This window comes from Crotalus tigris, unplaced genomic scaffold, assembly GCF_016545835.1.
Source record: "Crotalus tigris isolate CLP2741 ecotype Arizona unplaced genomic scaffold, ASM1654583v1 scf7180000018490.839948, whole genome shotgun sequence".
NCBI lineage: Eukaryota > Metazoa > Chordata > Lepidosauria > Squamata > Viperidae > Crotalus > Crotalus tigris.
The window spans coordinates 50,064-74,477 of record NW_024097036.1 but is presented as its reverse complement, the minus strand read 5'-3'; the positions used below and the strand labels follow the sequence as shown (position 1 = coordinate 74,477).

Below are 24,414 nucleotides of genomic sequence, written 5' to 3'. Positions count from 1 at the left end.
CTATCATTAGTGGCATTCCTGGGAGTAAAAAAATAATCAATATGGCAGTTGTGCAGAGCAATCACAGCACATTCCTTTTATGTGTGTGTCAATGTAACATGTACATACAAAGGGGTGGGACTTCAAGTGCACAACTGTGACTATCTCTTGTCAACTGTTTTTGAGTCCCTCCCTGTAGACAATGCTGTCCATCACCCTTTATTACTGATCCTACTGGTTCCTGAAAGCTTTAGTTTCTTATTGTCTGAATGAATGCAGATTCTGGATCATTGCCTAAGAAAATTGTTGATAAGACAGAAGCTGACAAACAGTTGGAATAAGGAATACTGGTTGAAACATTACTGAGTTATTCACTCTGCTCACACATTTTCATATTATTACTGATCTCTCACGTACTTTAATTTTTCTTTAATTTGGATAGTTATTTTTCTTCAACCATATATGGCCTGGGATGGAAAAAATATAGTTTATTTGCCATCCTTATCTTAAAATACCTTCTTCTATATCAGGGGTCCTCAACCCCTGGGCTGTAGCCCAGTACCGGGCTGTAACCTGTTCAGAATTGGGCCGCGTGCATTTGCATGCGCTCAACTTGCGTGAGCGGTGGGCTGGTGTACATGGACATGCGCAAGCAGCTCAACTCACACAAGCCGAGCTGTGTATGTGCACAGGCACGCTAGCCCATCACTCACACGGCCTGGTTCCCCTCTCCCCCCTTCCCAGTCAGGCTGCCAAGCCACAAAGGTTGCTCTATATGATATGCGTGCATACCTCGGTGGACAATCTTTTTCAGTGCATTTTTTCTGTTTTGCCTTGGGCTGTGTTTCTGGATCACAAAACAGGTTTTTCACCATACTCTTCCCCCTCTTCACACAATGGGCAATCTGTCGCTGAAGCCCTACAAGAAAAATGAAAGAAATTTTGAACTTCATCTTTAGATGTTATCTTTAAGAAGATAAACATTTTGGTGCTCATGTTCGGTGTTAGCACTGCTGAGAAACTGCTGAGTACACAGATTTGCAGGAGAACATCCTGCCTGTTAGTAACACTATGTGCCAGCACCAAATGTTCAAAACCCAGAAAACTGACATTGGCATCTGCCAGTTTTCATTTTTTTATTTATATTTTTTGAATGTCAAACGTCGGTGGACTTTGCCTATATCACTGCAGAATTTGTGTGTTCCACAGCATTTTAAGGAACAGAATAACAGATTTGGAAAGGAGCTTGGAGGTCTTCTGGTCCAATCCCCTGCACAAGCAGGAGACTCTATACCATTCTGGACAAATGGCTGTCCAATCTCCTCTTCAAAACCTCCAGTGTTGGAGCACCCACAACTTCTGAAGGCACGTTGCTCCACTGATTAATTGTTCCAACTCTCAGGAAATTTCTCCTAAGTTCTAGATTGGTTTTCTCCTTGATTAGTTTCTATCCATTGCTTTTTGTCCTGCTTTCTGGTGCTTTGGAGAATAGGTTGGCCTCCTCTTCTGTGGCAGCCCCTCAAATATTGGAACACTGGTACCATGTCATCCTTGTAATGATAGTTGGCACTATAGTTTGGCATTCCAGCTAAAGTTGGTACTATTCTTGTGGAAAATGAGAGGACTCTTATGAATTCCAGAGGGTTTTAGCAGAGAGATTTATTGCGTAGGTTCAGAAGCAGTAGCAACAAGCAATTCTGAACCCCGAGGGCGGGTTCAGACTTCAGTTTTATACTTTCCTTTTCTCAGGAACAAAGGAATACACATTGTAATACATTAGGTTCGTTTCTCATGGGTATATAATGGAGAGTTTGCTACATACATTGTATCCAAGTGTAATGCGCATTAGGTTAGTCACATACTACTAACCCAGCACTATTCCAGTAATTATGCAGACACATCATTATTCTAGTGATTGTTCATTATTCCACATTATTTTAAGGGATCAGAGAGATGCCCTACTATGATTTTTTTTTTCAGAAGTGATAAAGTATGGGTATGGGAATGCCCACATATTTCTGCTAAAATCATCCTTGGTTATATCCTGATACTATTTTATCCTTTGTTTATACGGATGCATTTGTTTCTGAAGGTTCCTGAATAAGCTCAAAGAGAAGAAGAAAATAAATAGGTTGCCTTATAGATGTGTGGGATTTTAGTTCTTAAAAAAACAAAACTTCATAACCTTGTTGAAAATGTAGACCGTAGTCCAGTGTTTCTCAACCTTGACCATTTTAAGGCATGTGGACTTCAACTCCCAGAATTCCACAGCCAGCAATGCTGGCTGTGGAATTCTGGGAGTTGAAGTCCACATGCCTTAAAATGGTCAAGGTTGAGAAACACTGCAATAGTCCAACTCAACTCAGTAATCAGTTCAGGCAAACCCCGATTGACCCTCTTGGAATTCAACTTTATATGAAACAGTTTTTTGCATCTGTAAACTAAGGACAATAGATATAAAGAGCAGAGGCACTTTTATTTCCTTTTTTATCTAAAGTATTTACTTCACATGTCTCTGTGTACAACAGGCTTGCTGTTGATTAGATGCCTACAAATCTTTCTTTCTTCTTTCAATTCAGTTCAAACCAGACAGTACATAGGACCTGTTTTCAATAGGTCGAGATGGTGAAGTAAATTGATAATAAGAATTACTCAAGAAGAAAGGGTAATTATCATAAATTAACTGACAAGAATGACATTCTCATTCTACCTTAATTACTCCACAGAAACAACTAGAGGACACCTTCAGCAATTCCTTGATAAGTTATTATTAGTTTGAACAGGGCTGATAAAAGCGCTTTCAATGTTATTTTTTAAAAAACTGTGAAAACATTGTTAATTGCATAGTGTGATTTCTGCATTAAATTAGGGCAGAAAACCCCACTGAGTTTATTACTTGGAGTAGGAAAAATGCCATTGTTTGCCTGAGGCTTAACTAATTAATGTTTAGTAGGCACACAATGTAGTTTTCTGTATGCTAATTTTATTTGTGGCCTTTCAAAGGACATATAAATTAACTATTAATAAAACATTATTTGCCAGTCTGGGGCAAACACCCAAGTTGGTACATTGTTAGAACAATGAATGAGGCAACCAAAGCAGCTGACAAGAGAGAGAAAAGGGACTTGGAAAATTGTGATTTCCTACCATTGCCACAAGTTACACTGCAACTTGTCCACTTTCCATATTTCCAAAAGTATTCAGGCTCCTCCACTTCATTTTCCAAGCTTGAGCCTTTGCGGACAGTGTATTCATATTTTATTCCAGGGTTGTTTTCCTGAAAAAGGAGCTGAACAACATTTATTGTACATTTCAATCACAAAACATCAAACCAGAATACTCTCTTCTTTGTTTTTAGGACTACCAGATTGGGGTTCCAAAGAGGCCAGCAGGCCACAAGCTAAGCCACCCACCATAGATCACAATCAAGGAAGCAAGAACCATCCAGACCTCAAAAAAAGTTCTATGTAAGAATTAAAGGTAACATAATAAATTTGGAAACTGCAGGAGTCACTCCAGTCCTCTTTGATTTAGCTATCTTGAGTTTCTCCAGTTTGGTAGAAACAATAAATATGTCCATTGATGAACTCTCTTTGAACATTTTTAATCTCTTCCCTCCAGGCTTCTTGCACACTGGTATGAACTGTGGATATATAGGGGTTTTTGCAGAATATACTAAAAATGCCAAGATGGTGGCATAACACTATGATTGAAGCTCCAGCTATTTTTAATGCACATCACTTCAGTATCATTGTCATGGCTACCACCTTGACTAGTGTAGATGTAAACTGCTAACAAATTCCTCTCCCATCTGTGGATTATGCCTAGAGTTCCTCCTATCTCCTTTCCAGCCTTGAAACAAGGTGGAATGACGGTTTTCTGGATGTCTTTGCTTCCATTTATTTTTGCCTCCCAGATCTGGTAGCTATAATATTTTGATGTCTTCAGTCAAAAAAGGGAGAAACCTACAATCCTTTCCATAAGGCCCTGGGAATGATAGTCTAATTAAATCTGCAAGACATATGCTCTACAGCTGTAAATGATAACACCAAAATCTTCTTTTTCTTGTTGTTGTTTTCCAAATAAGAAAAAGGTGACCAATAAGTACATCTAGGGCAAACACAGTTACGTGATGGAATCAAACCTTTGGCTCTGATGGTAAATTAGGGAAGAGTGGCAGATTGGTAGTAGTAGACTGGGGGTAATCTAACCAGAAATTGACCAGGACTGTTTTCTAGAAGACCTTCTCAACCCAAATGTCTAGTCAAGGGGTGGGCAATTATGGCCCCTTTACAACCTGTGGACTTCACTTCCCGAGCTGGCTCAGGAACTCTGGGAGTTGAAGTCAACAGGTTGTAAAGGGGCCTTAGTTGCCCACCCCTGGTCTTGTCTAAGGGGTAGTTTAGGTATTCTGGGTGGACAATTTTTGCAAAGTCCCTAAGGAAGAGAGAGCGTGATACACCTTAGTGGGAACCATTGGGAGACACCATCTATATAGCAATGTTTCTCAACCTTGGCATGGACTCCAGTTCCCTGACCTCCCCAGCCAGCATGTTGGAGTCCACACATGTTGAAGTTGCCATTCACTGAAAATGATGACTTGGAGAGAGAAGCCTCAAGAACTGAAAAAGTGAAACCTAATGGGCTGGCTATTAGATAGAGGGGGAAAAGCACATAGAAACAAAATGTGGAGTCAGAACCCTCCATTTAACCCGAGATTACACCCAATTCACAGTAAGTTCATTCTGAGAAATGAATTTGATGTATTACCAGTTGTATCAATGTGATCATTTATTAATGCATTGGACAACATATCAGTCCCTTAACAAAAGAGAGAAATAAATAGTGGAGATAATGCAAGCAATTCAGTGAAATGTAGCACTATACAGGGAATTCAGAAAATATGAAAAACTAACAGAAGAGGTGGCTAGGCCAGAAATAATTTTTACAACATTTTATTGCTGGTCCATACGTTCTGTTCCTTTCTATAAGAGGACCATGTTCAGAAAAGAACAGGGTTTTTTTCTACCTCTTTTAAGATTTAAACAGTAGAATATATCATGAGATATACAAACTCTAAATACTGCCAACTTTTGGGATAGTCCATAACAATTTTTTCTAGGCAGAAACTATACAGAAACTATACAGAGATAGTTTCTCCAAGGCATACTTCCTATTGGCTGTTACAGAGCACATTTTTTTTAATTTCAATTTATACATACTATGCATATATATTATCCTAAAAGATCTTATTAAAAAATTGATACCTATCACATTAGCTGCAGTAGATCACACTGGATCCAATTCACATGCTGTTACTTGCAGCAGCAAAAGCAGGTGAGATAAGCTGCAAATATTGACAATTCCCTTTCTGCACTACATTCACAATCCGTATCATACCCATCACCTGACATTCTGACGTACCTGCAGCCACAAGGATTCATTTGTGGGTCCAGAAGCAGTGAGGTTTTCCAAATCTCCTTTTCTCCCATACTTAAATATTGTTCCTGCCACTTCATAATCTCCATTCCACTGAATAATAAACCCTCCATTTAGATAGTACTTCTGAGGGTCTTCACTGCGCAGAGCAAGGAAATTGCCTGCCTCTGACACTTCAACCACTTTGATGTGCCTTGCACCTTTGGGAATCAGGCCAATGTCAACATAACCTACGTGAGGGAAACAAAATGGATTTGAAAACATCTCCAGGTTGTTCTTGAAGCCCAGCTGACATCATCCAGCGGTCCAAGACGTTGGGACTTGTAAGGTCCAAAAGACGATAAATAGCCTACCTGTGGCTTAGGACACAGGTGGGCAATATTGACCTCTAGCACTTTTAGTTCTATCTAGCACTCCAGGAGGTTTTTTAAAATATTAAAATATTTATTTTATTAATGAAATTTAATTTAAGCATCTTTTAACATCTTCTTTGTAATGGATATACATCTGTATGTAGATTTTTTGGCTCAGAAATTTCTGATACATACATTAAAGGTCTTTAAAGCTTACCTTACAGATAATCTTCCATTTGTTGAACAACCATTTGAAGTTACAACAGCACTGAAAAAAGTGATTTACGAGCAGTCCTCACACTTATGACCATCACAGCATCCCTACAGTCAGGGGATCAAAATTCAGACACTTGACAACATTTATGAGAGTTGCAGTGTCCTGGGATCATGTGATCACCATTGTCGACCTTCCCAGTGGGCTTCTGACAAGCAAAGTGAATGAAGAAAGTTGGATTTGCTTAAAGACTGCAGGGACATGCTTAATAACCATGGCCAAAATGTCATAAAATTGATCACGACTCACTTAATAACTGGATTGCTTAATGAAGAAGGTGCCAGTCCCATCTGTGGTCCTAAGCAGAGGACCACTGGAACAGAGTGTTATAGAACAATACTGGATTTATTTCATTTCAAAACAGCTGTAAACCCACAGATAAAATGTAATGGTGAGAATGACAAACTGACACTATAACCTTTCTCTTCCCTTTTCCATAAGCACTAAACAAAAGTCTTACATAACCTTGGAAAAGTTAAACAGTGGTGTTCAGCTATTTGTATTCTCCATTCTCTTTCCCCCAAAATGCTTCGTAGCAAAGCTTTCCGCTTCCCTGATTTTCTCAAGGAGAAATTGATAGCTTTCATCACACAGAAAAGAAACAATAGCTGAAAATATGGATCATTTCCCAGTTGTACAACGAATTTCAGCTGGCATTCTGGATAGAGCTGCGATTCCTATTCATATCAAATAAAGACCAGCCTATTTAATAGAGTTTGGAATAGTGTAAAGAAAAGTTTGTTTGTACATTTTGACAATGCTTACAAAGACATCTCTCTTGGGTGGGATAATGGGTATTGAAACTGTAATACATATCCTATGTTTAATTATGCAGTCCCTAATATATAACAAACTAATTACTCTTAATGCTTACCTATTGGATGGGGTGACATCATTAATCTCATTTAATATCCTAGGCAAGTTTAGGGACGTGATACCAAATTTAATACAGGTAGTCCTCAACTTACAACCACAACAGAGCCCAAAATTTCTGTTGATAAGTGAGGCAGTTGTTAAGTGAGTTTTGCCCCATTCTACACCTTTCTTGCCACAGTTGTTAAATGAATCACTACAGTTGTTAAGTTAGTAACACGGTTGTTAAGTGAATTTGGCCTCCCCATTGATTTTTCTTGTCAGAAGGTCGCAAAAGGTGATCACATGACCCAAGGACACTGCAGTTGTTATAAATATATGCCAGTTGCCAAGCATCCAAAATTTGATCATGTGACTATGGTCATAAGTGTGAAAAATGATGGTAAGTCATTTTTGTCAGTGCCGTTTAACTTCAAATCAAGAATCCAGTTGCACAAAGGAGTGTTTAAGCCTAGTTTGTCTACTAGAGGCTGGGGAATTATTGTATTAAATGCCGAACTGAGGTCAACAAACAACCAACGCACATGAGTATTTCTTTCCTCTAAGTGCCTCAAGCTCAGATGGAGAACGGAAAAAAATAGCATCCTCCATAGAGCAATTTGGTCAGTAAGCAAACTGAAGCGGGTCAAATGCTTGCGGGAGGCTAGATACAATAATGTCCTTTATCAGCCTCTCAAAGCATTTCATAATGGTGGATGTCAGTGCAACCAGACGGTAATCACTGAGACTTATAATTGTGGACTTTTTTGGCACTGGTAAAATAATGGCCATCTTAAAACATAATGGGACCACTGCCTGCTGCATTGAGAGATTGAAAATATCTGTAAGAACATAAGGCATTAGATGTAGTTAACTATTTTTATGGCTAATCTGAACTGATATTGCAATAAAGCATGTAACAGACATCAAGCACTTCACTCAAAATCTCAAATACTATCTTTATTATTTTATTTTAATTCTAATGAAATGTGATAACAAATAAATCATTGATCTACAGCTATCTATAACTTTCCACTAAAGTATTTACATAATGTTGCCAGAACATAAATAAAATATACATCCATTTGCTTTCCCAAGCTAGTACTGGTCAAGCATAGCAAATTACTTCAGTGAAATTTGTTTTGTTAGCAACCAAACATGTCTAAGTCTGCAGCTCAGTGCACCAGCAAATTATGATAGATGTAAAATACAAAGCCTCCATTTCTATGCTGTAATGAAATGGAATAATTAATAATGATCTGCTTTACAGGCTATGCAGAAATTGAGACAAACCCTTTAACCAATGAGATATCCAGATGTAGATAAGCACGTAATTGTCTCCTACATAAATTAAACCACAGTGCCATATCACATTTTGTTAAAAAAATAAAGAAAAATATGTTAATTTCCAAGAATCTAAAAGATTCTACCTTGCCAGTTATATCGAGGACAGTCCCCTTAAAGAAGAAAAGTTATTGCAACAGTTTGCTTCCCTTGTTTATGAAGTGTGAAATGCCCTTTTAAATATGTCAGCTATTGTTTTCATGTACCATCTCAATATTTTAGAAAGCTCTGTTATTTGGTAAACATGACCAGAAGGTAATAAGAAATATTAAATGTTTTTCTGGGGCTTCCTGGATGGGCTGCGAACTGTACCAAACAAAGTTGCTTGATCAGAAGAAGCCTCAGTGCCAAGAAAACAGAGATACAGATTCTGCCACCATTTTGCAACCTCCCGCCATTTGCATATTTTTTAGTAAGGGGTTTCCTATGTGGCTGATAAATTGGAGAATTTGGTTTGTGAAGGTTTAACATCCGAGGATTTCTTCTTGCCTTGAATGTCTTGAGGGAGAAAATATTAAATCTGCTCTCAGGAAACTGTCATTAGGATTTAATCTGTAAGAGGGCAACACTGTTTGGTAATCCTTGAGCAAGGCTTGGAAGAGAGACCTCCATGAAATTCCAAGGCTTAGGCCAGAGGTCAACGATCTTTCTCAGTTAGCGGACGGGGGGGGGGGGAAGGGAGGGGGAAGCATTTTACACACGTGTGCACACACATGGGCCAGTGAGCATGTGCGTGATGCAAAAGGGGCTGGGCAAGCGCTTGTGTGATACTTGCTAGCCCTATCCCATTGTTGTGTAGCACAGTGCTCCGTTTCCGCACTCTGCAGCGCCCATTTTTGCACCCTGTAGCATGGCAGTGGCAACCTATTTTCATGCCCCACGGTGGGTGGCATCCGGTTTTCATGGCCGAAGGCATGGCAGCGTTCCATTTTTGAGCCCACAGTATGGTGGTGGCCCATTTTTGTGCCCTGTGGAGTGGCATTCCTATTTTCACGCCCTGTGGCCATGGCATTAGTGCAAGTGACGGGCCTGTCCTACAGCCCGGTAGCCAGCAGGCCACAGCCCACTACTGGGCTGTGGCCCACAGGTTGGGGGCCTCTGGCTTAGGCTAGACGGAGAAGAAAAACAGTGAAAAGACACTGGCAAATCACATTGGAATCTTGTGAGTAAACTAGTCCTCAACTTATGACCACAGTTGAGCTCAAATTTCTGTTGCTAGGTGAAACATTTGTTAAATGAGTTTTGCTCCATTTTATGACTTTTCTTGCCACTGCAGTTGGTAAATTAGTAACACGGTTGTTAAGTGAAACAGGTTGATTTTGCTTGTCAGAAGGTCGCAAAAGGTGATCACATGACCCCTGGACACTGCAACCATCATAAATATAAGTCAGTTGCCAAGTGTCTGAATTTTGATCATGTGACCATGGGAATGCTGTGATGGTCATAAGTGTGAAAAACAGTCATAAGTCACTTTTATCCATGATGTCATAACTTTGAACGGTCAATCAATGAACTGTTGCAAATCCAGGACCACCTTTAAAGAATGTGTTATTCCTTCAATGGAGCTCATTTTGATCAGATCTGCTGTTTCTCACAGACACACGGAATGTGTGTTTATGTGTGCACATATGCACCACTTTGGCTGACCTTTGATCTCTGTCTCTCCTTGCTTCCCTCCCTCCCTCCTTCACACAAATCTTCACTTGTTTGAGGATCCTCTGAAGTCTAGCTAGTAATTAAGTCTGACATGAAGGAAGAGAATTGACCATTTCATCTTCCTTTAAAAAAAATAAAATAAACCAAGAATCTAATTGCAATAGACAAGCAAAGAGAAACTGACAAACCCTCATTAAAAGAGAAAAAAAGTAATGGCATAGACTCTCTAGTTCAAAAAGCTAGTAATTATGGGCTATTTTTCCTCTTGGAAGATAAATCCTAAGCATAATTTCGGGGCAGTAATAAAGCTTTGCTTAATGTAGTGCACTTCATTTAATGTGATAAATAGATTTGGATGCTGCAATGTTATTCATACTTGTCTGAACACCTTGTTCAATGCATTTCTTTGACTATTTGAACTAGACCTTCAAAAATAGTGGTCTTTTTAGATAAACCGTTTATTTTGCAATTACTGTGGTTGATTCATCAAATAGTACAGGGTCAAACAGTACAGCTCTTTGCTCTAATTCTTTCCATGTCTCCCACCATGCATCCCACCCTTTTTCTAGCTATAGAAAATCCACATAGTGGAGGGGGTAAATGAAAAGACAAAATAGCTGTAAAATGCCTTTGGATTCATAGTGTTAGGAATCTACCATTAAAAACATTGCTTTATATTTTTCAACTTTTCATTTCCTCTGCACCCACTTCCATTTAGAAAGTCAAAATAATATACCAAGAGAGAAGTACTTAGTACCCTTTAATTAGTCCAAATAAAAAGAATGCTTATTCATTGTTTGTGAATTTTTCTAATGAGACAACTCAGCTAATATGATTTCTGTCCATTCTAGCTAGTATTCATCCCAGCAAGATTCAAAGACTTTCTTCTTTGATACTTACAAAGTAAAACTGGAAACGGAGCATGTGTTTGCACCAATCCAAACATCTTTATCTTCAACAGGAAACGTCTTTCTTTAAACAAAGTTTCTTGCAGGGGATGAAACTTCCAATGGAGCAGAAGATGGTAACCTAGCTTTTCTGGGTATAAATTTCCTGATATTCTTACGGCCCTCCAAAATTAAATTGATTTTTTTGAATATTAAGCTACCTGCCAAACTATATAATCCAGGACATTGCAGGGACACACAGGGCCAGAAAAAGTGGCCAACCCCTGTACTGAGGGGTCCTTGACATTCTTTGAACTTGGTTATTTTCTTGCAGATGTTTCATTATCCAAACTAAGTAGCATCATCAGTGCTAGTGTGCAAGAAAGCAACCAAGCTCAGAGAACACCAAGCACCCCCATTTCAACCTTGAGCTACAAATATTCTCCTTTATTGGAACCGCTGCACTGCAAAGAAGTTTTTGGATCCATGAATTTATATGGAATATATAGTACAGGTTGTCCTCGACTTATGTCTACAATTGAGACTAGACTTTCCATTGCTAAACAAGGCGGTTACTAAGTGAGTCATATCCAATCTTACAATCATTTTTGCCATGGTTATTAAACAAATCACTGCAATTGTTAAATGAATCTGGTTTCCCCCATTGGTTGTCAGAAGCTGCCTGGGAAGCTGCCTTGCAAAAGGTGATCTCATTACCTCAGGATGCTGTAAGTGTCATAAATATATGCAGGTTGCCAAGCCCCCAAATTTTGATCACATGATTGTGCTGTGATGGTCATAAGTACAAGGAATGATTGTAAGCAGTGCTTTTTTTGTAAAAAAAAAAAAAAAAAAAGATGCCGGAACGCACACACGTTATACAACCCGCCTTGCCTACCCTACAAGGTTTACTTTTGTAGCTGAAAAAAAAAACCCTTCAGTTTTTAGTGTATCTAAAACACTAGGATTTTGTTCAAGGTAAGTTAATCCTATTAATGTTACCATGCACTATGTGGCTTTAAATTACAAGAAAGCATTTTATTAATCTTTTGGGACATTTACCACTGGCATACCCATTTATTTTAATGAGTGAAAATGTCAGCTTTCTGTGTGGAATGAAATTGGCCCAATAAAACAAAATTTGGTTGCTTGCAAAAGATTGAATTATTTTTAAGAAGTTGTCAAACAAGGTAGAAAAATTTACATTTGGAGTTTAATATGGATATTGACTTGAAACAAATTAAAGTTGAAACTTTGTCAGTGAACAGATTACTTTTAATTTACCTTTAAGTTAAACCCAATTTAATAAATAGATCTGATTAAACCTCATACTGTAGGTCTACTGTACCTTTACCTCTGACCAATACATAATTAATATATATTATTAATAATAATACCTCCAAATCACAAGACAGTGGCGTTATTCATGCTCTTCCCCTCTGCAGTTTGAATATAAAGTATAAAAGATTGAAAAGAGATTTTCGTAGACATCCCAGGAACTGAAACAGCAAATTTCACTGTCGGGCAAGCTTCCATGCCAGCCGCCTTTCTTTCCTCTCACTTTGCCTCTTTTTAACCTCACACCCCACCTTCTGTAAGGGAAGGCAAAAGGCTCGCTCACTCTCTCGTGAAAGATGGCCTCCATGTTTATGTGTCTCCCACCGCCACCATCGGCTTCCACACCACATGGTCCGACCCAGCCAATCAAGCCACACTCTGGCTGTGGTGCTCCGGTGCCTCATGGCTCCTCCTAGAGGAGGCAGACAGCACCGGAGGGAACCCCGTTCGCACCGTACCACCAGCGGGGCATTTTCAAAAACAAACGAGGATAGGAATGGAAACAATAGGAAAAGAATGCAACTCTGGAAAATCCATCGAAAAACATGCCAGAACTCCGTTCCGGTGTGTTCTTTGACAAAAAAAGCCCTGATTGTAAGTCACTTTTTTCAGTGTGGTTGTAACTTCGAACAGTCACTAAACAAATGGTTGTAAGTCAAGGACTCCCTGTAATTGAATTTTTTTAGAACATCCAAAGATAGGTTTTCATGAAGAATATGAGTATCTGATTGGAAAGATGGGGAGAAAAACAAAAAGAAATAATATTTTCCTACCTTTCCTCTGGGCTGTTTTCAAGATTTACTCTTCTTGGACTGGTTAGTTCATACTTTTCTACAGAATATTTGAAATGGGTAAAGTAAATTGAGAGTGTGAGGGAAGCTTTCTTTACCTAATCCTTCACTCTGATTGAATGTTATCTTCACTGTTTGGCAAGAAGATCCATCTCCTAAGCAAACTCCACACTGATCTTCAGTGGCATTGGAATTAATTTCATAATCACAGCCAACAGTCTAAAAGAAAAAGAGCCTTTTTCAGAATGTTACCAGCATGTGTCAGGATTGATACATGTATTTTTTTCTTTAAAATATCAATTACCGGTACATATAAATCAAAAATAACTTCACTCCTAACTTTACATCCTATTTACACGCAGAAGTCATATATGTCCCAAAGGTGCTTTTTCAAAAGGCAACTGAACATTTGAAAAAGCACCTTTGGGACAACCATGTCCTGGATGACTGAAAGTTTGTGTCAATTACTAGATTATTCAGATGTCAAGTCATTATTTCAAACCAAATAACAGTTATGGGTTGACCTGAAGAGAATGCCTTTTATTCTCAGTAATTACGCATTACTAATATCACAACTTGAATTCATACAAAATAAAGTTATGATTATTTTATAAACTGCCTTCCAGATTTATGTTTCTGTACCTTCATTAAGAAGTCTGAAACTCTTACTCTGTTTGACAGTCACCATCTAAAATAATGAGTGTATTATTATTAGAATTATTATGCTGGTTTTGCAGTGACAAAAATAGACAGATTCACTCTTTGGGTCATCAGGAAAATGCTAGTCTGGAAAATTAAAAGAACAGAATTTCTCACAGCTAGCATAAAATATTTTGCAACTTTCAGCAGAGGTGGGTAACATTTGATGGTAGGGAGCTTCAAATCAACATTCCAATTATTTGGGGGAGGGCATTCAAAACTTATTGAGGGAAATGGGACATCATGAAGTGGAGAAGACAATTAACAATTCGCTCCACTTTAGGGTTTTCTGCAGTTTATTGGTGTGAAAGAAAACTCCCATCCCCATACTTAAAATCATCCAATCTCCCAAATCTAATTAAATCTACCTCCACTGAATAAGTAATTTCAAACGATTTTGAGAATCAGAACATCAGCTAGAAATCTCTGATTATGTCATCTGGACCAATTCCTATGAAATCTATTTTCCATAATGAATTTCAAAGAAAGTGGAGGAGGAAGATGACCTACTTAAACAGCTATTGAGACATCTTCTCATCATGATTATGGAGATGATAAGATTAGCCTTATGTGCCACATTATTGTTACTAAATATTTCATGGTCTCAATTCCCAATTTTTTTTCAGATTTTTCAATCCTCCTACAAATGATAAATTCATTGGCATAGCAGTAGCTGTCTTTGGCACTCTCTAAATTAGTTGCTGAGCTGTCTCCATTGGAAACCACAGTATGCATATTAGTCCACTAATTGGGATTAAGCACTGTGATCATATGAAGCACGTTATCTTGCCAATGGCTTTGGTTTCTGATCTTTTCTCCAGCCAAATACAATGTTACAGTCCCATCATTAGAACACCTTATATTCCAATGATCCTCAGCTTTTGCCTGATACTGTGATCCTGGCCACCCAATCCTATTCTTAGACTGTCTTCCATTTTTGAAGCAGAAATGTGTGAGTTTGGGCAGCTTATCTAGGAAGAGCCAAGAAGCTGAAATGGGCAACTTTCAATCTCCAGAGTTTGCTGAATCTTGAGAGTAAAATTGCCAAACTTCAATGATCTCTTCGCCCCCCCATGTTGAAATAAAAAAAGTCATTGAAATAAAGAAAAGCACCCATACCATCATCACCATCATATTGCCTCCTCTCTCACTTCCCAAATAATAACTTGGCCATCAAAACATTGTCCACCACAGACATACAAACTGGCACCAGTATATAAAGCTGTAATCTGACTGGCCCATATTTGCAAGTCTGCACATCTGAAGTCCCATGAAGGTTTCAGAGAAGGAAACATACCCAATACCTTACACAAGCCATTAATGCAGACATCTCTGTAGCGGTTTCCTTCAAAACAAGGTGTACCATCAATTACAGCATCTAACATCTTATCCGAAAAATGGTGGTTTGTAGGGCGGCATTGCAGCTCACAGGGACTAACTGGGAGAAATCCCAAATATTAGATCAATAAAGCATATTTTAAAGCCACATTGTAAGACTCTAATAGTATCATCTTTTATTCAAGACTAAAGATTTAAAGCTGTTTGTAAAATTAGTATTTCAGTGATTCAGTCAACTAATGTCAGTTGGATCTATGATCCAGTCTTCCTGCAGTTCCTAATATAGGCTCCAAATTGGTATAGAAAAATAGGTGTAATGGTATTGCAGAAGATGACCAGGCTGAGCCCGAAGGAGAAGTCAAACACAAACACATCATCAGTCTGGAGTCCCTTCATGCCCACAAAAGATCTAAGTCCCCATCTTGAATTCCATTGACTCTTATCTATTGCCAATTTGGTTTGGCCATTAGTAGTTCAGATTCTTGTAGAGAGTTTAAGCTTGCAATAAAGCTTTATATTCATTTGAACTGCCTGGATTTCCTGATTTCCCCAGTGCTTAATAGGTATGTGGAAAAGACCTTGGGAGATTAGGCAAAGAGACACTGTCAAGGGAACTCTCAGATAAGAGACAACATATCCCTCAGCTAGATAGTGGGTGGGGCAAGAGAGCCAGGTTTTCCTCACGAGGCCCACAATTGGCATGAACCATGCTGGTTCCTAAAACAGCCATAAGAGCTGCTGATATTTACAGTACACATATTTGTAAATACCTTCCAAAATTATTTATTCTCAGCTGCGTTTGTGGGCCAAAACACCATTGGTGGAAAGCCAGACTGAGAATTTTAATTTTTGCAGCTTAAATATCCATATACACTGCTGTTTCTTTTTGTTACTGGACAGGAAGTGTTAATTTCAGCTTGGCCTCAACATTAGCTTTTAGGCATTTATCCACTCCACTACAAGCATGTAATTCTCTTTCATCCTTCATATTCATTAATTTGCCTCTTGCCCACGTTTCTTCTCACTGCCCCCTATGTCAATATTTCTTTTTCTCTTTCTTTGACGTCAGCAACCCAAAAACCCAGGAATGTTCAGAGCATCTCCAAATACTGGAATTGTGCTCAGAATTATGTTCCCTTTTCGCAATAAAAGAAAGGAGAGGAGAGATTGCTGGCTTTGCTCAAACTAAGGAGCAGGAAGAACAAAAAATAACCAAAATGGGCAAAGAGCTGCTCCAGGAGGGCATTTTAGAATCTTCCCCAGGAAGGAATGGATTATTGGCTGGAAGGGGTATCTTCAACATGCTGCAGAGTCCAATCCAAATTACAGGTAATCCTCAATGTACAACAGTTTGTTTAGTGATTGTTTGAAGATATAATGGTGACCATTTTTCACATTTATCACCATTGCAGCATCCCCACAGTCACATGATCAGAATTTGGATGCTTGGCCACTGACTTATATTTATGATGGTTGAAGAGTCCTGGGTTCATGTCATCCCCTCTTGACAAGCAGAGTCAATGGGGAAGCCAGATTCACTTAACAACCATGTGACTGAGTTAACAACTGCAGTGTTTCATTTAAAAATGGTGGCAAAAAAGGTCATAAAACGGGGCAAAACTCACTTAAATGATATAAATTTTGGGATCCACTGAGGTTGTAAATTGTGGGCTAACTGTAGTAGCAGTATCCATCTCCTTACAGAGTATGTCTTAGTGCCAATGTTTTTGGAGTATTTCACAAACTGTGCCTGTATTGACAAGAAAGCATTCATCTAAACCACAGGTCGGCAACCTGCGGCTCCAGAGCCGCATGCGGCTCTTTGAGCCTTCCCCTGTGGCTCCCAGCCTCCTCTGCCTTTGCAGAGAGAGAGAGACAGAGAGAGGCAATTGCGCTTCCCTGCTTCAATTTCTCTCTCTCTCTCTCTCTCTGTGTGTGTGTGTGTGTTTGTGTTTTTCTGGGAGTTGAAGTCCATGAGTCATAAAAGAGACGAGGTTGCCTACCCCTGAGTTGTTGGACAACAGCTTGAAGCTTGCCAGGTGAGCAGCAGATAGGAGAGGGGGGGGGAGAAAGAGAGAGAGAGAAAGAGAGAGAGGGAGGGAGAGAGAGAGAGAGAGAGAAAGAAAGAGAGTGGGGGAAGAGGAGTGGTAGACCAAGGGCAGATAGAGAGGGAGGGAGAGAGACAGAGAGACCCTTTTGACATCTAAAATGAAGATAACACTGCATATATCCTTTTTTTAACCTGTGTGTGTGTGTGTGTGTGTATGTGTGTATATATATATATACATACACACATACATACATACATACATACATACATATACACACACACACACACACACACATACACACACACAAATACCCCCCCACACACAAACACACACACCTATAATAAAGGTAAAAAAGGATATATGCAGTGTTATCTTCATTTTAGATATCAAAAGGGTTTTGCGGCTCCCAGTGTTTTGTTTTTGGTGGGAAACGGGTCCAAGTGGCTCTTTAAGTGTTTTGGGTTGCCTACTCCTGATCTAAACAAAATCTAGATTGTTAACCAGATTATTATCCAGATTGTTAGTAGATTATTTTCCCTTCCCTTACCTTTATTATAAACTGGGATCCACTGGTAGAATTCATTTTTGTAGGCAACTGTATCAAACTCGCTGCACTGCATCTGACGGAAATTTGGAGTTGTCTTTTGGCACCCTTTAACATTGCACATATGATAGCGCTTTCTCTCTCCAGTGCAATACTTCCCTCCAAACTGTGGTCTAAAAATGAAGAAGTCACTTTTAAATAAAGAAATCAATCATTATTTTTTACATCCTACATTTCCCAAGAGGCAAGTGTACGCAGAACCCTTGTCTTCATTCTGTCCTCACAGCATCATTGGGAGATAAATTCAGCAAAGGAATAGGTTGGTAAACATGGATCTCTCTCTCACACTTCTTGCACTAATCTGACATGACCTTGGGCCAGTCACTTTCTCTCGGGCCAGTTCTCCTCACAGGATTGTTGTTGTGGGGAAAATAGGAAGAGGAAGGTGTGTTGGATATGATTGCCACCTCGAGTTATTTGTAAAAAATAATGTAGATGGGATACACATGAATAAATAAAATATAATAAAAATTAATGGAATCCAATCACTGTACCACACTGATACTTTCTGAATCAAAATATAGTTTCTTTTCTTCATTTTTCTTCAAGTTTTCAAGAAACTTTTTAGTTTCTGCTTGTTTCTTAGATTTGTATTTCACTTTTTTTCTAGGCAGTTCCTCTCTACTTTTTTCAACAATATCCTTATAAGGTAGCTTGGGCTGACAGAAAATGGCTGGTTGAAATTCACCCAATTGGATTCCATGGCTGAGGGAATGTACAGTCTTTCAGATCTTATCAAAACTGGCAAACTGTCTTATATCTCTTCACATCAACTGTTCTATTATCTTTAATTAGACAATGAAGGTTTTTCAGAAAAAGGAAGATCTAATCAAGATAGGCGGACCTCTTTCTCTTGAATGTTATATTCTGTCTGTCTGTCTGTCTGTCTGTCTGTCTGTCTGTCTGTCTGTCTATCTATCTATCTATCTATCTATCTATCTATCTATCTATCTATCTATCTATCTATATCTATTTATTTATTTTAGTGCCTTTGGGTCTCTCTTAGCTCCTGGCAACTGCTTGGATAAGTCCTTTTGTCATTGCCTTTTCCTAGGGCTGAGGGAGACTGACTGGCCCCAAATTACTCTGTTAGCTTAATGCTTATTGCAGGACTAAAACTCGGACTCTTCCAGATCTGGTACCTTTAACCACAATATGGGCTCTTTCCATTCCATTGGGAATAAGATAGAAGCTACATGCCATGATAGATTGGTCAAAGTCCCAGATGACCAGGCCTCCTATTTCTTCTCCCTCTATATTTCTTCTTTCTCCCTCTTTTTTCCTCCATGCTGAGAAAAGATAACTGACTCTTGTTAGATTTCAAAACAGATGACTTGCAAAGGACTAGAGTTACTGTATGAAACCTTGGAAAAGAATCTCTAGAGATCACTCCAAAGACAGGAAATGCCACCCTTCAATGTAGCCATTCTTTAAGTACTCTGGAACCAGACTGTTAGATTATAAGGAGATTGAAATCTTCAGTGTCTTACTCTGGGTTATTGCAGTGTCTTTCAGCTGCCTGAATGCCAGCTCCACACGTCCGTGTACAGTGTGACCAGGATGACCAGGACCCCCATGCGCCATTAATTGCTTCAGGGCTCTTGCCCACTGTTATGCATTCACCTGAGAGGCACCACTGAATAATAAAACAGCAAATGCAATGGGTCAGGGGAAAAAACCCAGTTTGGCATGAAAATACACATCTACCATAGCAGCTCTTTGGTAACTGGCATAAGAGAATTCATCTTTAATTGAAAGCCAAGGTTGAGCCCAACTATTTATATGCAACTGAAGAGGTGTGAAGAGGTACCTGAATGAGAGGGTGGGTATTTTACTTTCTGCCATGCTGGTCCAGAGAAATTGCTGCCTGAGCAGCTGGGAGTAGTTAAAGGATTATAGAACCCTTCTTGTGCCTGTTGGTTTCCTCACCATAGCTCATAGCAGATTGGATGATGGGGAGGGATGCACTCCCCTCCCTCAGACTTTTGACAAGGTTAGAGATTTGAAAAGAAAATGGGAGATCCAGTTACAGAGTTTGCATAATCAATTGGATAAAGTATACAGGACATAGCCTTTTGTGGCCATAAAATTTTGGAGAAGATATATTATTCAACAATTTGTTTAGCTACAATTCACAGGAACCGTTCCTTCCTTCCTTCCTTCCTTCCTTCCTTCCTTCCTTCCTTCCTTCCTTCCTTCCTTCCTTCCTTCCTTCCTTCCTTCTTCTTCCTTCCTTCCAAAATGTCTTCTGAAAAAGTTTAGTCCTGTTCTAAAAGGGTGCTCAAGCCTTCTGCAACAATTAAAAGTTCATATAATTCTATTCTTCAGTGCTAGACTGAATTGACCTAATTTTAAAAAGAAAATGTTCTCTCAGGCAACCCACCAAACTGCATATATGTACCTTGGTCTTTCCTAATCAGCTGTTTTTCAGATGGGTTAGAATTGCAAGTACCCTGGCTGTAGCTGGTTGGAAATTTGAATGTATCTGCAAGACATCTTGGAGAAATGACTTCATTCATTATAAAATGAAGGCACAGCTTAGCATAAAAACAGTTGATTCTACATCAGTTGATTCTGAATAAATCAAAGTTCCCGTGGAAAACCTATTTAATATTTTATGTGAGCAGTCCCATAGACACAAAGTATTAAAATTCATCTGCTCAGGTAAAAAACAAGCTTGGATCTTCCAGAGATAGAGGGAGTCAGTTATTGTAATAAAAGGGTGAACTAGTTGAAAAGGTTAGAAAAAGCAAACAAAAGAACATTCAGTGGGTGGGAGAATGAGCCATTTATGTTGCAGAAATACTTCTGTACTTGACATAAATAAATGCCTGGAACAAAGGCAAGATACTGACACTTTTTCACTGAGCTGTCATTGCTACCAAGACATATTAAAAACACATCTCTGATCTGCAACAGTAAGGAATTTATATTCCTAGAGGGGGATGGAGGATCTGGCATTGATTTGAAAAGAGAGCAAAGGTCTTGCTTCACCAGTGGAGAAAATGACAGTACTAAGATGAGGATTAAAATTTCAGATTGATCTCACACAGAGACATTGTTGTGAGAAACGTTGAGTGAAAGCAAAGTTTAGATACAGGGGAGAAAAAAATCAAAATGTCTCATCAGAGGCCACCAGTCTTTGGTTTGAATTCTCGCAGCACTAATAAAAGCAGACAGGGGCCAAACTACCTTTCCCATTTTTTGCCTTCTCCATCTTATCATCACCTTATTCTCTCCACATCTTGTTCCATCTGCCGCAGCATCCAGTTTTGAACGGCAAGAACCTTTCACAAAGCACCACAGGGTCTGGCAAATATTCTGAAAGAACAATAATTTGAAATGTAATAACAACACAAATCAATAAACAGTTTATGGAATCCTGAGAGAATGTCAGAGAGTTGAGAAATACATTTGCTTGAAAGGACTGGTTTCAAGAAACTGGATCATCCTTTGATAAATGCGTGGACTTTGTAGGAACAAAGAGCAATGAAGCAGTATTGCCCCAAGTGTTCTTGCCTTGTAAGCTGGGGTGAAAAAAGTGACAATGACAGATGTGATTGTATACTCCAAGTCCTGCCTCTTTGTTACATGCATGCAACATGTGCAATAAGCATTAAAAAGGGGCGGGGCTTTGATTGTGCAGTCATAGTCGCCATTTTGACTTTTTTGAAGTCTGAAAATATCTGTGCTTCTCAATTCATTCAGGAGTCACACCAAATACAATTATTTCTTAAACTTAGTTGTTTGGCAGATTTATTAAATGAATAACAGAATAAACTACCCAGGAGAGAAAACATTACATTTTGTTCCAAATACCATACTCATTTCCTGTTGAGCAGCAAACATAGTCCATTGAACCCTGGGGATCTAGAATGGTCCATGTAGGTATTTACATCTCATTAGCTGATGGGGGGGGGGTGAAGCAAATATTTCTCATCCCATTAAATCACTGAAGCTAGGATAAGCAGAATGGAAAATAGGGGGCATTTCTGCCTGAAGATTTTATACCAGTTTGAAAGGAATCTGGAATGATCTGTTCTAACAATAACAAGAAGTTGGGAAGCTGTGTCAGTTTATTTCTGGCTCGGCAGTATTGAAGCGGAAATAAATTTAAGCTAGAATTTTGTTTGCTTGTTTTGTTTCCCTTCCTTAGCGAAGAGAATCCTTGTCTTGCCTACACCCTCAGCTCCTAATTCCAGGCCCTAACCTGTAAGAGAAATTTGAAGTTTTTGTCCTCTCTAAGAGTAGGCAAGTCAGAAACAGCAGGCATGAAATGTTCAACTTTTCTTCAACATAGTCATCAAGATACTAGATTTCTTTCTACTGGTCCTTTTTTGGTAGATGGTGCCGGAAAGAAGTGCTCCCAACTCTGGACCACAAAAATCTGGGCAAACCCTAGATGGCATCAAAAGAGACAGGCAGTCCTCCAGAAAATGAAGGGCTTTGTATTGCTGCCAAATCTACAATAGGTCAGGTCAAGATGGTGATAGCATTTTAAGGAACCAGAAGTGAAGGCCATTATAATATGGCTTGCCGTAAGGCTGTTCCCAAGGATTTGGTGAGGGAAAGAGATAGCAGTGTGTGATCTAGCTGCCTAGTGATTGGGGGAGAAATTAATAAATAGTTATTTTTATGAAAGTTAAAAAATGGTAAACTGTTAAATGTCCAGTTCTTATGAGCTGACATAGGTCTCAGCTAACTGTGGTATAATAAACCAGTATGTATAGACCTCATCTCTACTGAAATAAGATAAAATAGCAAAGAATTGATACTAGCCTATTTCAATTGGTATCAATTGCTTTTCTAATATCTGTTATATGTATATTATATACATATAAACAAAACATTTTGATCATAAAAATTGCGGATCATATGTCAGCAATTTCTATTATCAAAATAAATAAGTAAACTTTATTGTCATTGTATGTGTATACACAGTGTACACATACAATGAAATTTACTTGACACCCAAAGACCAGGTCCCACAGACATAATTCCCAAACACTCTCCCACCTAGAACCACCCAAACATCCACACAACAGACCAAGTAATACTGTCCAAAAGTTCACTGATGAACCCTTTAGTTCATTGTTGAGTGCAATTATAGCTCTGGGATAAAAACTATTCAGAAAACCTGTGGTCCGAGTTTTAATCATTCTGTATCTTCTGCCAGAAGGCAACAGTCCAAAAAGATTGTAAGCAGGATGGGAAGAGTCCCTGAGGATGTTATACAACTTCCTCAAACAACGAGATTCGAAGATGTTGCCCAGGGCTGGTAGCTGAAATCTGATAATATTCTGGGCAGTTTTAATGATTCTCTGTAGAACTTTTTTGTCCACTACAGAGCTACTTCCGTACCATGCAAGAATGCCATATGTCAGGACACTCTCAATGGTGCTGTGATAGTAGGACAGAAGTAGATGCTGAGATAAATTTATCTTCCTGAGCATTCTCAGGAAGTACAGCCTTGTCTGTGCCTTCTTCAAAAGCATGTTAGCATTCATAGTCCATGAGTGGTCCTCCGAGATATAAGTGCCCAGAAATTTAAAACTACCCACCCTCTCCACCTCCTCACCATTTATGTACAATGGTAGATGTACATCTCTCTTCCTCCTGAAGTCAATTATAAGTTCTTTAGTTTTTATGGTGTTAAGTGTGAGATTATTTTCATTACACCACAATGTCAGCCCTTGTACTTCCTTCCTGTAAGCAGACTCATTGTTCTTATTAATGAGCCCCACCACTGTTGTGTCATCCGCAAATTTAATAATTGCGTTGGTGTTATACAGTGGGGTGCAGTCATGCGTGTACAAGGAATAAAGGAAAGGGCTTAGCACACAACCCTGGGGGGCTCCTGTGCTTAATATCAGAGTAGAGGAATGGTGAGATCCCATCCTTACTGACTGTGGCCTACCTGTCAGAAAATCCCTTATCCACAAGCAAATCCTCTGATTTATACCCAAATTGGACATTTTAAAAAACAACCTGTTGGGTAAAATGTTGTTAAAAGCAGAGCTATAATCCACAAATAACAGCCTTGCATATGTCCCCTGTTTTGTTTTCCATTGTACACACAAATATTAAGAATTCTTTGTTCATTGTACAGTTGTTATTTTGTTGTTTATTTTGTTCTAATACTTTGCCAAGTCCTTGAGGGAATGGCTTTCTACCTTCACTAATCTGCCACACTGATTTATCAAGCATCTCTCAGATAAAAACTATTCCCTGTATATTCTAAAGTAGTCTCAGATTTTGGAATTGTGTGAATAAATCACACATAATAATAGCATTAATAAATATTTCTTCCACTGGGTTTTAATGTTGGCTCTAATGCTTTTCCACTGTTGCAGAACAGCACAGAAAAGCTCTTGTAGGAAAGATGATCATGAATGGCAAAAGAGTTTTCCTGAGTGAATCACCCTTGTCATTTCCCATTTAGGCCACTACAACATTCCCCAGTGAATTCTGGCAGTTGAAGTCTTCACATTTTAATGTTGCTGAGGCTGAGAAACTTCAAGTTACTGTAACTAACGTCAAATAGAGCTGCTCTTGAAGACCAGCCAGAAACCTCAGTGACCTCCCTCCCAGTTACCTGCAGTCTTGGTTCTACCATACATCACTGCTGTTGGAACTGCCCTGGAGACTAGTGTGTTTGCAAGTACAATTCAAGTTTGTTATAGGCTGGTTCTAACTCTAAAGCCTTATATGGCTCAAGACCTGGATATCTAAGAGACCATCTTTTCCAGATGGCCAGATGGCACTTACTAATGGCCCCCGGCACCAGGAAGTGTGGTGGGAGAGAGCCC

At 39.0% G+C, this 24,414-nt stretch overlaps 1 protein-coding gene across 1 annotated transcript in view; it reads right to left on the bottom strand.

Moving 5' to 3' along the window:
* ADAMTS12 (ADAM metallopeptidase with thrombospondin type 1 motif 12) overlaps positions 1-24,414 on the bottom strand; it is a gene marked incomplete at its 5' end in the record, with an annotated part of 94,184 nt that overhangs the window by 25,546 nt on the left and 44,224 nt on the right. The window contains 8 exons of the mRNA XM_039353057.1: positions 772-898; positions 3,127-3,268; positions 5,404-5,648; positions 13,012-13,132; positions 14,917-15,050; positions 17,549-17,718; positions 19,096-19,241; positions 20,834-20,926. Coding sequence (XP_039208991.1) covers positions 772-898; positions 3,127-3,268; positions 5,404-5,648; positions 13,012-13,132; positions 14,917-15,050; positions 17,549-17,718; positions 19,096-19,241; positions 20,834-20,926 — 1,178 coding nt within the window. The remainder of the gene's footprint in view (positions 1-771; positions 899-3,126; positions 3,269-5,403; positions 5,649-13,011; positions 13,133-14,916; positions 15,051-17,548; positions 17,719-19,095; positions 19,242-20,833; positions 20,927-24,414) is intronic.